This window comes from Pomacea canaliculata, linkage group LG1 (assembly GCF_003073045.1).
Source record: "Pomacea canaliculata isolate SZHN2017 linkage group LG1, ASM307304v1, whole genome shotgun sequence".
Classification (NCBI taxonomy): Eukaryota; Metazoa; Mollusca; class Gastropoda; order Architaenioglossa; family Ampullariidae; genus Pomacea; species Pomacea canaliculata.
This window is the reverse complement of record NC_037590.1, coordinates 8,872,655-8,886,251: the sequence shown is the minus strand read 5'-3', so window position 1 is coordinate 8,886,251 and position 13,597 is coordinate 8,872,655. Positions and strand designations below refer to the sequence as shown.

At 37.7% G+C, this 13,597-nt stretch overlaps 2 protein-coding genes across 4 annotated transcripts; one reads left to right on the top strand and one right to left on the bottom strand.

The window, feature by feature from the left end:
* Positions 1-1,283: 1,283 nt before the first annotated feature.
* LOC112567281 lies at positions 1,284-10,887 on the bottom strand. 3 transcript variants are annotated; one of them, XM_025243930.1, is made up of 3 exons: positions 10,692-10,887; positions 9,526-9,626; positions 1,284-7,756 (listed from the first exon to the last, which is right to left on the bottom strand). In XM_025243930.1, the coding sequence occupies exon 3, from the start codon at positions 7,732-7,734 to the stop codon at positions 4,894-4,896; it is 2,841 nt and encodes a 946-aa protein (XP_025099715.1). In that variant the 5' UTR covers positions 7,735-7,756; positions 9,526-9,626; positions 10,692-10,887; the 3' UTR covers positions 1,284-4,893. The 3 variants fall into 3 exon arrangements, with proteins under 3 accessions (XP_025099715.1, XP_025099707.1, XP_025099699.1); XM_025243922.1 differs by having other exon boundaries at positions 9,530-9,626; XM_025243914.1 differs by lacking the exon at positions 9,526-9,626 and having other exon boundaries at positions 10,692-10,886.
* A 43-nt stretch (positions 10,888-10,930) lies between these two features.
* LOC112567375 (26S proteasome non-ATPase regulatory subunit 10-like) lies at positions 10,931-13,425 on the top strand. Its single transcript, XM_025244084.1, has 6 exons — positions 10,931-11,090; positions 11,308-11,406; positions 11,706-11,852; positions 12,261-12,427; positions 12,779-12,860; positions 13,058-13,425. Exons 1-6 carry the CDS (start codon positions 10,986-10,988, stop codon positions 13,133-13,135), a joined length of 678 nt encoding a protein of 225 aa, XP_025099869.1. The 5' UTR covers positions 10,931-10,985; the 3' UTR covers positions 13,136-13,425.
* Positions 13,426-13,597: the final 172 nt, after the last annotated feature.

Genomic DNA, 13,597 nt, shown 5'->3' with positions numbered 1-13,597 from the left:
AATAGGAATGCACGCAATTATTAATGTGTTCAGCAGCTGCCAAGGTGATATGCAGGCAAATTTAATAAAGTTATTGTGATATACCACAGCGTCATACCAAAAAAGGAAAAATAAGATATAAAATGTAAATGTCAGTGTGTCTTTGTAGTTATCTGGAAGATATATGGATTATATTTATAATATATTCCACAGGCTATAAGTCAAATGCAAAAATAAAATTTTAAATGTAAATGTAGTTGGAAGTTTTCAAAACAATATGTAAATAAACTAAAAACTGTATGATTATACCCTACAACCTCATAGGAAAAAGGAAAAATAAGATTTAAAATGTTAAAGCACAGTACATTTGTACTATGTTAATTGTGTAGATATGTTCTCTGATATTTTTAATTTGGCTTTTCACGTGTAAATGTAATCTGGTTTTGGTGGGTCTTTTTCACCAGGGCTTGCAGTTAAAAAATAATACAGATCTACTGAATACAAAGGTACTCTTTACAACTATATCCCTGATCATATTTTCCACTGGGGCATATTTGACACAACATCCAGTGACCTAATTCAAAGAACCCGCAATCGGACTCAATTGACAAAGTGCAAAAACAGTGGTCTGAAGATGCAACCATGCCTTGTTGATCACCCAGCCTGCTAGTACACTAAGAATTTTATCTGCACTGGAAGCGTCATGTGTTTTGAACACAAATGCTCCACATTGTCTAGCATTATCAGATTTTGTCTAGCCTTTCTCAGACTAGTATTATATAAAAAAAAAGGTTTAAAGGAAAAGATAAGTGAAGTTCAAAATTGGGCTTAATGATAAATACTGATGTTCTGAATCATTTCCACTAAAAAAATTACCTTTGTGGTGAAGCCACGATTAGTTGGGTTGTGATAAAGTGAAGCATCAATCATCTGGTGACAAAATAAAATCATTAGTGTTGTGGAAAAAAAAAATTGGAGGCAGGGGGTGGGGTCCAATAAAACAATCATGTTTTAGACAATTGTAAGCAGCCACTTGTTTGAAGATATATGCATGAACAGGGGATAGCACCATTTGGCAGAAGTCATGCCCTGCAGTATTTATACAAGCAGGATTTGTGCAGCATCACCATACAGCCATGAATATCAGCATCATAACAAAGTTTTATTATAAACTTTTTTGTGACCTTGATTCTGTTACTTTTTTAAAAGTGTCACAAACAAGATAAAACAAGCATAGTCATTTCACAGTATTCTTTCACTAAAACTATCTACCATGCTTAACAACAGTATGTCATCTACAAACATACAGTTTTCAGACTTTATTGTCTGGCACACAACCAAAATGTCTTCATCTTGCTTTGTATTTACAGAAGCTTAGGAAGTATAAACCACTATGCCATTTTGACTAAATACAGCATGCAACATTCTAAGACAAAAATTCAGTGCATGTTAACAGTACATCCCAATTCTATTTTTCCCCATCTTAACATTTTCATACATTGTCTACAAACTAGGATCAATGACCTAAACTATAATGTTCCCTTCAAGTACAAATAGCATGAGTTCATTCTGCCATTCAAGTTTTTAAAAATTGCTTAAAAAAACATCTTTCTCACGAAAACATTTACATGTTTTATATGTAAATATGAATACAAGGGATGTTACACTTCTGCCTGGACCTCAGCATTTTGTGCGCTTTCAGCAAGCGCAGACATGTGGACTTGATAGAGTGCTTCTTTGGGCATTTCCACATTTTTTCATAATTTTTCCCTTCCTAGTTTTACCAGGATGAAGAGAAACAAGTCTATGGGTTAGTGATTCACCACTGCCGTCAGCGTGTGACTTTCAAGTGATCATGTTGCATCACATTTGGTATGGCTTTCAGGCTGTTGACAGTTTGCAGAAAACTTATGCCGTTGATGCTCTATCTAAAACAAGTATCACTGGTTTCAGTGATTTGGCAGTGGTCATTTCAGGTGGTTATGATGAACATCGCGAACCCAAGGCCTAGTACAATGTCTACAAAGCTCATGAATTCCTGGAATGGCCATGTGACCATCAGGTAGAGGGAGATGGAGTTGGAAATTCCTCCTACCAGTCTTCAAATGATCATCACGATTAGGTCTTCAACAAGAAGTCAACTCCCTGGGTACCAAGGTTGCTGACAGACCAGCAAAAGAAGTTGGGTGAACTAGTGCAAGGAATTCTTGGAAACATTCAATTACAGGTGTTCTCCTGGCTTCAAGGGCATCACCACAGGTGATGAATGTTGATTCTACAATCTGGACCCTGAAACCAAGGCCAGTCAATGATTTGGTCATTGCTGGAGTGAGGAAAAGCTGAAATTGATGCCAAAATCGGCGTTTTTGACATGTTTCAATAATGGATCCTTAGGGCCAACAAATCTGTTGCAACAGGCAGCAACTATGTTGAAAGAGTGGAAGAAAAAGGAAAAAAAAAAATGTTAAAAAATTCTTCTGATTTGTTTTATTACCAAGTCCTGGCAGAAGTGGAACATTCCTCGTAAGTGAAATCAAAACAAAAATGGTGAGCAACAGAACTGTTTGCTTCTTTATCTTTATGCCATTCATTTTACTTGGAAAAAATGTCATCTGAATTCCTAGTGAACAAATTTGATTTACAATCTTGAATGTTAAAAACAGAATTGCAGAAACCAAGCACAAATATTTGTATATATGTAATGGTAACTTACAAAGGAAAAGTAAGTGTTTGTAAAGATCCATAGCTGAAATGCGATGTTAACAGAAGACAATGTCTGACACAGTGAAAGGAGGTATCTTCCAATAGAGCTATTAGCATGGTCAACACGGGCAGCATGATCATAAGTCCCTGATAACCCACAACTGGGTTCTTGGCCTCCAGGCCTTAGCATTCACTGTATCACAGAATTCCTGCTTTGTTGTGGGATTGCTGACTGGATCTACCACATGCCATGCCACTGCAGTGCATCTGGAATTTTTTATTAGTAACTCTAGCTAGGGCATATGTAAAAATGTAGGTCTGTGTGTGGTCACATAAGTGGTCTATTATCAACTAATTAAAAGCAATCCATGTTCTTGCTTAAGAATCTGAAAATCACATAGAAAGGACATCAAGACAACTCTTCCCAAAGAACTTACAAGCTCACATGTACATACAACAAAGAATGGCTCATCAGCTGCCATGTGCTCCCACTAGTGACTGGCATCAATCAAGGGATGAATGAATAAATGAATAGTCAAACAGTTTTTTTTATATGTATAAAAGCTCATTGTATGATTGCATTTATTAATGGTTGTAAAAGTAAGGCACATTACTATATATAACTATACAAATATTAGTTGAACATATTTAAAAATACAACAAACGTGTTCTACGTTCTTACGACAGACATCTCTAGTCTAACACTGAACTGCGTACTATCAACTTTTTTTCTAGTACATTACATGTAGAAAATGTTGACTTGTATACAACAACCAAATAATCTTGCGAAGTTCGGGAACATGATCATAATAAATGACTATTAAAACATAAAACTTTATCAAAAATAAACAGCAGTTACACATAGGGAATAAGGATATATACATCTGGTCGACTTTTCAAATTCAAGTACACTGTACAAATCTTTTGTAAATTTGTTACAGGAAACTTTGTTCTGAACAAAACAAATGGAAGCATGCAAATCTAAATATAAACAAGTCACAATTTTTAAGTTTGTGGTTAATACAACAAAAGAATCTGATGCAGAAGTCAGACAATTGCAACTTGATTCTTCAGTTTTAATCAGCAGTAACCATGCCCCTTATAAACATTGTCCATTACGGTACCACTGCCATTAAATCTTGCAAAACAACATAAGAAACTCATAAATTTAAACTTAAAGCCATTAAACACACTCACTCTAGTCCCTGACTACAGTGGTCATATACCTGTTATTGCAACTGCTGCCAGAAATATGTTGTAAATACTCTAGGCAGGGCAAGGTGTGTTGAATACACAGTGCAAAATTATCATTTTGAAGCAAAAGAAAAAAACACTTTTATGTTTTATCAAAAATCTTCTAGGAAGAAAAAAAATTAAGAGATTACATAGCATTTAATACTGTCACTTTAATCTCTTTTTTTTCTGAGCATTTTACAGTTTTTGAATGTAGTGCAAGAACATATTTGATGCTTTTTTTGATGCTATGTAAAAAAACAAATCAAAATATGCAAAGCCTGAATATTTTGATAAAATTCTGATAACATTAATTGGTAAAAAACAAATCTATGCATACTTTTTAAACATGTTCACATTATATCCAATGATAGAGAATTACAGAATCCTTTTATCACATCTTCATTCTTAAAAGCTAGGTCTACTGCTTGTCTTGTACAACCAAGGCATAATATTCTATTTGACCTGGCTGTACAAAACTAGTTAGTGACAGAAGTGTGCATTTAGTTATCATGAAAAGATCTAGGTGGGTTCTCGGTGAATAGGATCACTGTGTAGTAAGATTTACTTAGTTTGAAGAGTAATCAGAGTCTACGGAGTTTGCAAGTTTGTGATGAATGTATGGCCAAAGAAGGGTCAAAAACATTAATAAATATTTTATCTTTTTCATGAACACAAGATTTTACGCAGCATTTACAAAGAGAAAACAGAGATACACAGATGTATTACTTGCTCATCCTCTGCTCGCTTGCTTACTCACACACACACATATATGTGCATGGCACACACACACATATCCATCTACAATGAGCAACAATGCATGTTAAAGTATGCTAAACTATGAACAACTGTAGACTTTTCAGGTAAAAATCAAAAAGACATAAGCATGGCGCATGAAAATCTTACTCCTCTACAATTTCCAGCCATGCAAGCTGCCCCAAAACAAGTAGTTCCTTAAAAACTATCCTGACATTTTGTTTAAAGTAAGACAGAAAACAGCGGTCGATTTGAGGCTGGTGGTTCTTGCTCCTGCTGCTGCTGCTGCTGCTGCTGTGCTTCTTGTGGTGGTGCTTGTGGCTGAGGCAGCCGATGAGTGGGTTCAGGCAGTGCTTGGGGCAGAGATAGGCGGTGCAGGAGTTGTCGCTGTGGAGGATACTGTAGCCTTGAGAGAGGCATATGTGGGTTAACATCTAAACTGTGTTGGAGTGGAGGTTGTGCCAGATGAGAAGGGTTTAGAACTCCAATAGATGAAATCAAGGCACTTGGTCTGGCTGCAACAGGATACTGCACCAAAGTTCCTGATGAAAATGACTCAGGTCTCCTGAAGCTCCTCAAATTTCTGCTATCTCTTTCAGTGTGGAGTACACGGCTATGACGGTCAAATCTTGATTGCAAATTTCCACAAAGTGCAGATGACTCACTTGCATCACCTGCTCGATGAAAACTTGTGGCCTCACCGGTCATGATCCTGTTCCTATCAGGATTTAAGTTCTGAGAGTCCCGGGATGGCCCACTCCGTGCAAAAGATTCACTACCATGGAGAAGCTGGTGGTGTGGTCTGAAAAACCTATTTGGTCCAGGAACACAAGCAAAATCCTCTGGTCTTGATGGAGCTCTTGCAACAGATCCTTCCCTAATAGTTCTACTTGATGTCTGGCCTACTCTGCACAAACTGGTGTCCCCTGAAAGATGGACAGATAACTTTGGATTAGATCCTTGCTCTGCTGGAAGCCGCCCTGTCTCTTGGGAGTCATGGATGGGGATGTTCTTTGGTGCTAGTTCTTTTGTGGGTTCAGATACAGCTCGATTGGAATGATTGTGAAGTGCTGGCAGTGGAATGTCTTTCCAAGACAATGCAGATGATCTGCACAAAGAATCCAAGGATCCCATGTTTTCTGGGACAGCAGAAACAGAGACAATAGGACTGCTTGAAGATGCTAGCCCTTCAGGCGATACAGGTAAAGACCGTCTTGTAACAGGACGAAATGCAGAATTGGGTGACCCAAACACTACAGGTATCCCACAACTTGCATTACTGCCAGACACATTTTCAGTCAAGTTCCCTTCAAAATTACTGCCATTATTATTAGCTAGAGTTCCCTCCTGGCTTGGCCCCATGAAAAAAGCATGTGGGCTTTGGCCTGGGGCTGAAAACCTAGGGGTAGAAGCCCCATCTGATCTCTCTGTAAGAGTCCTAGAGTTGCGGTTCAGGCTTGTGTCACTAGAATCCAATGAGTCATGGTGCAGGCATGAGTCACTAGAATCCAATGAGCGGTTCAAGAAAGGAATGCAAGCTGATCCTTGACTTCCTGGTGCCCGAGAAGAAACAGCCCAGGCAGTCAGCTGGTCCATGGGGATGGATGGAGATAAATGAGCAGGGACATCTCGTTCTCCTGTCAGACTGCAGATTTCTGGAAAGTTGACAGCATCACATAAAACCTCCTGTGGACTAATCCTGGAAAGTGGATTTACTGTGTGTGATGGTAAGCACAATTCAGTGAACCTGTTTAGCCCCAGCTGTTCAAGATTAATTCTGTTATCAAACTCTTCCACACTTTCATCCCCTTGCCTTTCTACTTCTGGTTTTGCTCTAGAACGTTGAGAAAGTCTAACCCTGAGAACTTGCTCAACCACATTTTGACTGTTCAGCTCTTCACCTGCACTGTGTGTCTCTCCTACTGGTATATTTAAGGGGAGAACACCTGAAGCAGAAAGGTTTATGCAGATATCACTTAACATCTGCTCTGCTGTGGAGCCTGTATTATCTGGATCTCCTTCTGTGTTGGGGGCCACGCTAGTAGTGCCAGTTATTGCCTCTTCATAAGGAGGCAGAGGTTCTTCATCTGAGTCAAACATGGGAATTATTTCCAGTTCTTCATAACTAGTACTGCGCATACCACGTCTGATAGCTGGTATCTGCAAGTGACTAGTTGCAGCACCACTTTGACCTGCAGACCTATTATTTAGTGATGATGATGAATCTCTTACAGTAACACCATTGACTATGGAGTGCTCTGCCCCATTGTGCCTTGCAGTATTCTGAGAGGTAGATGATGACTGCCGATGATGGGTGCGATGAGAGAGCCGGGATCTGGAGCTTGTTCTGGACCTGTCAGAATCCCGTCTGCGTGGCACTCTGTCCAGTGAATTTCGATTGCTGCCGTTGCAATCACTGTCACTAGTGTGACCAGACCTCCTGCGGGATCTCTCACTGCTGTACAGTGGGGTTCGACTGCTGGTGCTTGATCTTGGTGTCCCAGACCCTCCTCGTAAAGAGCTGAATCTGTACACTGCTTCAGGATCTGAAAATCCATGCCTATGCCTGCGCAGCTTAAAGGTCTCCTCAGGAAGGTCCCGGTCACACTGGACAAATTTGCAGCAGACTATCACAGACAGCACATTACAGGCTAATGAAAGGACACTGATGCTGAGAACTGATCCATGCAGAAACAGGGTAATCTGGTGCATAGATGGCTGGAAAGTCATTGGTTTGTAAAAACCACTTTTGTAGGTCAACCCTCCTGCTGACAAAACCAGCATGACAAAAGATGTAGCACAGACGAGCACAGACAAGAACAGGTATAGCTTAGCACTCCTGGAGGTTCGAGCACGAGCTGCATAGACTGCCGCAAGGCCAGCCATGGTGACAGAAATACCACCCCACATGCCAGTGGCAACATAGTAACCCCATGCCAGTTTCAAGATGCCTATCACAGAAATGACTACACAGGCTGCTCCCAGGAGAATAAGTATTATTCCAAGAATAAGAACTTTGAGGGCGGGAAAATCTGTCTTCACTTTCCAGTGTGTGTTCTTCATCTCTGGGGACAGGCTGGTTCATCTGCATCACAAACAAAAAATGTTGTTACTAATATTATTAATAGTAGTGCTATTACATATATAATAAAATCAAGCTGTTTATTTGTTATCTTGGTGTGAGAGGAACAAAGGTAATAATATAATAATAAGTATGTGCCTAACAAATCTGTGTATGGCAGGGTGGGTATGTTTCTATGTGGGAAAGAGTGATTGGAATGGTTAAAGAAGTTCATCAGAGGTATTCACAAATAATATTAAAGTCCTTGTTTTACATTCTGATTTCATGCTCCTGACAGTTCTTTCTAATGGCTGCAGCATGCAATGTCATCACACTGCTGAACATCCCTCCTTATCCTAATAAAATTATACAACATCAAGTAATACAATGATTTCCATTCAGCTATGACTTTTGAGGCTCATTATTGTAGTTCTGCTATTATTAAACTAATGTTCTAACTAATATCCAATAATGTCTACACTTATTAAAACAAAAGTTCTTTTCTTTTCATCTTAACTAATGCACTCATAAGCCAACACTGGAGTTTCTATTAACAAAATATGTACTCTTCTTAACAAATACAAATACATGTGTGCATGCAAATGTGTACAGAAATATTATTTACTTTTTTTTAACCCAGACAGATGAGGAAATGGAGAATATGGGAAACAATAGAAATGTTATTTATTTGCCTCAGCGTGTTAAAATATGACATCCATGCTATCTTAGAAATTAACTAATTCCAGATATGATCATTTTTATTAGCACATTATTATTGTTGTTGTATATTATATAAGACTTTTTAAAATACCTTACATGTTAAAGAATCCTGGAATGTATGTGTTAATATGTTAATGTATGTATATATGAATGTGTACATGCTTCAAAAAGTGTTTCAGGTCTTTCAAAATCTTTGCTGCAAATACAGTAAGTACAGCCTGTACCTACAGCTTGCAGGGTTAGCCTGTTGCTGCTACAGCACAGAATATTTCTACCCTTCAGCCAACGATTCAAAATAGCTGTGCCTATTGAAATCCCATCTGCCTAAGCATAAGGGAGGTTGGGCGTCTGAAGGTGTGAAACTGCAATTCAAAACTAAATTAGTAGTGAGAAGTGAAAGAGGAAGAGGTAATGTGCAAGTTGTAAGTCAACCCTCTAGTCAGCATGGATGCCCTGACGAGGCAAATGTATTCAAAATAAAAACTATTCATAAAAGAAAAGTGCTATTAATCTGAAGTGAAGTTGGATTTAACTTTTGTATAGAAAGACATGGGAATAATCTACAAAGTAAAAAATGCAACTATTAATAAGTTATGAATTACTGTACTTGAAACACATGTACACCAAACGACCTTTCTGTAGGTCAAATATCATCCTAACTAAGCTAAAAAAGAAAAAAATACTTAAAGCAACATGATTTTATAACAAACTTATCACAACAGACTATTTCATTAAACTTTTTTTATCTGGAGCTTCAAAGTTAAATTTAACATTTATCTCAACTTTGCTATAAATGTGCACATCTTAACTGTACAAAAGTCACTAGTTCTTATGAAAATAAGCTTGCTTGGGGCTGACTGGTATGCATTATCCTCTAAATACCATCAGGCTTTGTCAGTGCTTTTGATAAAAGTGACCTTCTTAGAAACAAAAACTTTGACATTTGACATTTGATGATGATAGTTTAGCTTACAAATTTGCCAGCATAAGGTTCCCCAAGTGGTGAATGACAGTATGATTGCTAACAGTAACACAGCTTGCAATTTTTAAAACTAAGCTAGGACAAGCATTACCTACTGCTTGTGCCAATGTCCAAGTATAGTTCTAGCATGTCCTGTACTTGCAGTCACCAGCAAAACAAACGGCTGATAACTGATGATGACTGACATCACTTCTATACAAATACAATACAAAACACATAAGCAGGATAAGTCACTCAAGGCAGTCACCAAATTTGCAGAAAAAGATTTTTTTAAAAAGCGAAAGTTGAAGATAATGAGGAAAAATGCTTATAAAGACAGCTGGAGGACAGGATGTCATTTTGCAACAACCTTCATTTTCACTCTCCCTGTCCCTTCCCTATGAAACCAGTAAGAGTATATATATATATCAACTATATCACATCTGTCTGCCACCTTTTACCTGTACAACACCAGGAAATAAGTAGAGGTATGTGTTTTTATATTTAAACGTATTGATTGTCCAGGACAGAATTATGTGGGTCACAACAAACATATAAAAGTGCGGTGAATTGAACAATCAAGTGGCAATAATATCTTAAGTGCCTGAGTGTCTGTTATGTTAACAAGAACAAACCCCAATGAGTCTGGATTTTTTGACATTCATAATTAATAACTGATTAATAACCGACGGCTTGCCACTAAATTCAAAACATTTTATCTCTTACATTTCATATGGTTGATTCAATAACCATAAAATGAGCTTGTGAATGAAATGTAAGTCGAAATTAAAGTGTTAATTAGGTATATTATACAAGTTGTCTACTTTCTGAGTAATTCGCATTATCGTGCCTGCATATTATATAGTTACATAGAATTCATTAGTAGGACGCAAAAAAATATACCACGAAGACTTTCACTTGAAAAATCTCAATGAAATCTAAGACTGAATTCCGCTAAAATAGCGGAGTAATAAAGTTTGCCCTTGGAAGAACTGTTTCTACAACAGGTGGGATGGTACCAAAAATGTTACCTGCACAGGTTCAGGAGTTGGTGAATAACGATCTACAGTTTCCCTTGAAAACTTCCGAGCCGATCTCCTAAACTGATTCAAAACATTTAATTATACTTGCGGTATTCGAGTATATGGGGGACCCTCTCCAAGTAAGTGTGTATACATTCCTTTTTCCAAGTCGTTCCGCACGCCTGCATTGCTTTAAATTTTATGGCAAAAAAAAAGAAAGAAGTAGTGTCTATCACTCTATCCCATAACATTTTACCTCTCGATGGCTTCGTTCTTCGCTCAAACATTATCCAACTTTTCTTGTAAATACACGTCATGTGTCACGTTGTCCAAACATATAAATCCATCAAGTACATCAAAATGACATTAAAAGCCATATTTTGATGCAAGTACACGTCTATGCTAACTCCGCGAAAACGCACGACCTACAGGTGCAAAAGTTGCAAGTAAACTTCGATTAGTAGAAAGTGAACTTCAGCGGACCAATGAAAGTTGTCGTCATTAATCCTTCCGACCGGAAGTTGATTTGTACGTTTCAAAACAATCCAAAATGTCTGCTGCTGATGAGGTTTGCAAGTTGGCTTACGATGGAAATTTCCCGCAGTTTAAGCTGAAAGTTGACAATAACCCTTCTCTTGCATCAGCAGTGGACTCGGTAAGCGGCTTTAATTCTGGAAGAAACAGTTTGAGAGGTTTTGTCTAGGAGCTTATCAAGCTTGAATGAATGACTAAGACGGTTTACTTTGAGATAAGACTAAATTTATCATGAATTCGCATTTCTGGTTTTGTAAATTAACATTGACTCGGCGTATAAAGAGCTTACTTGTATTCAAGACTGATTCTTGCATTTATACAAAAATAAACTTTTATAGTCAGGGAGACGGCCGCTTCTCTGGGCTGCCTGTGGTGGTCACATGGATATTGTTGAGTACCTGCTGCGACTAAAAGTTGATGTGAACGCTTGGGATGAGGTACTCTCTGCTTTTAGTAATATTTTTTGCATGAATACACAGACATGCATATAGTGAAATATGTGTAATCCAAAATCATGGTCGGTGCTGGGCATTGCTTTTGTGTGTTATAAATGAAAGGTTACGCCTCCCCGACCCTCATGCTGATATACAAGTATTCAAGTCATCAGGTTAAAATCTTACTTTGCATTTTGTTTTGCAATGAGTTCTTGTTTTTACTTTTTTTTTCAGAACTGGCTTGTTGTGATTCAACTACTTCCACGAAAGTGTGTTATCAGTGAAAAAATTTTTTTGTGTAGACTAGTTGGACACCCCTGATGATAGCAGCATCAGCAGGCAGGGAGGAAATTGTCAGGATACTTATAAGTCATGGAGCTTACATTGATGCTTCCAACTCAAGTGGTCAATCCCCCCTGCACTATGCAGCATCAAAAGACAGACCAGGGGTAATTGAAACCAAATACTTGTTTAAGCAAAAATCACCACTATCTTGAAAAGTCTGAAATGTATATATTCTTTTTTTAAATAAAAGAATCTTCTAATGTTAACCTTTGAAATTTTCATTTTTTTTCCAGTTCATTACCTTTCATCTAGAGAATAAGTTCAAACAAATGCAGCAGATTCATTGTAACACACATAGCATGCAAAAAGTTGAGTTACTCTTGCTGTTTGTTGTCAGATTATGCAATCCAAGAATAGAATCAGGTTCTACCCCCCAACCACCCACCTCCTCTGTTAATAGTCAGCTGGACTCTTTTTATTAGCTAAACACTATTACACTACAGATCATATTTTGGTCTGAAGGAAAATAAATGCAGACCACTCACTCTGCATTTGATGGTCTGTTTTTAAAGATCACAAAGATTTTATTGGAGAATGGAGCAGACCCTAACAAAACTGATTACTATGGCCACACTCCCTTACATCGTGCCGCCTCAAAAGGCAATGCAAAGATAGTCAAGCTGCTTCTTGAACATCAGGTGGACCTTGACCCTCGGGATGCCACAGGCTCAACACCTTTGTAAGATGGCAGTTTAAGAAGTGTTATATTTTCATTAAGTATAGAGAAAATTTGAGTCTGCTGTAATGGATTTAATTTGAATCACTATTTTAAAAATGTTTTCCACAATCAGTCAAGGTTTGCTCGCTTTAATGAAGCCTTCTTGACTGTTACAAGTTTGACGTGTTTGAATATTTTGTGGCTTATCGTCAGCTACTGAAAGTAGAGCATCAAGAGCCAACATTTATGATGAATTCAAGTATTTTTTAAAGTCATTGATAGTAGATTACCCAAGTATACATTAAATTGTATGTTCTCAGTGCACCAGTTTGGTCTGTTATTTTCATGTATTTTTTGGTACTTGTATTCTAGGCACATGGCATGTGAGGATGACAAGGCAGAAGTGGCATACATTTTAGTAGACCATGGTGCCAGAGTAGACATTTTGAACAATGTAAGTCATATTTTTATTTGACATGATACAAAATAAGCTGTTGGTCCGTTTAATTCACAAAGTTTTAATTCTGAAACATTTTTATTAATGCAGTTCATATTCTATAGCCTATTAGCATTGTGATCAATTACTAGAGCTGGAAGGTAATATTTTGTTTCCTAATCAAGCTACAAGCATATATACTGTATTTTTCACAGGATAAGAAGACGCCTCTGGATGTTGCACCAAGGGGCTTGCGAGCATCAATCAAAGCACGTCTTGAACCAGACAGATAAAAGAATTCTGTCCCCTTTTAGAAAACTTCAAATGCCGATATGACCACAGAAATACTTCACATCAGGATTCCTTCAAATATCTCATGGTGCTTTTGCTTGCATTCTGGCCTGGGTGGGAAGTAAACTCTGCTACAGCAGACACTTGTATGCTAAGCAGTATTAGCTGCAACATGTCTACAACTTATACTTACCATCTCCAGTTACACCCACTTCCCACACTGGTCCTGTATTGCACACAGATAATGTTTAAAAATGTCTGTGATAAAGGAAATAAAAAAGCCACAAGCTCATTTTTTACATCTACTTATTTCTACTTTAAAAAAATAGTTATATATCAGTATTTCTCAGTCTTAGGAATGAAAGATTTACTAGAATTCTATGTGTGCCTGTGTTAAATGTTGGCTATTAGCTCACACTTTCTAAAATAATAATGACATCAAGGGCATACAATATTAAAAAAGA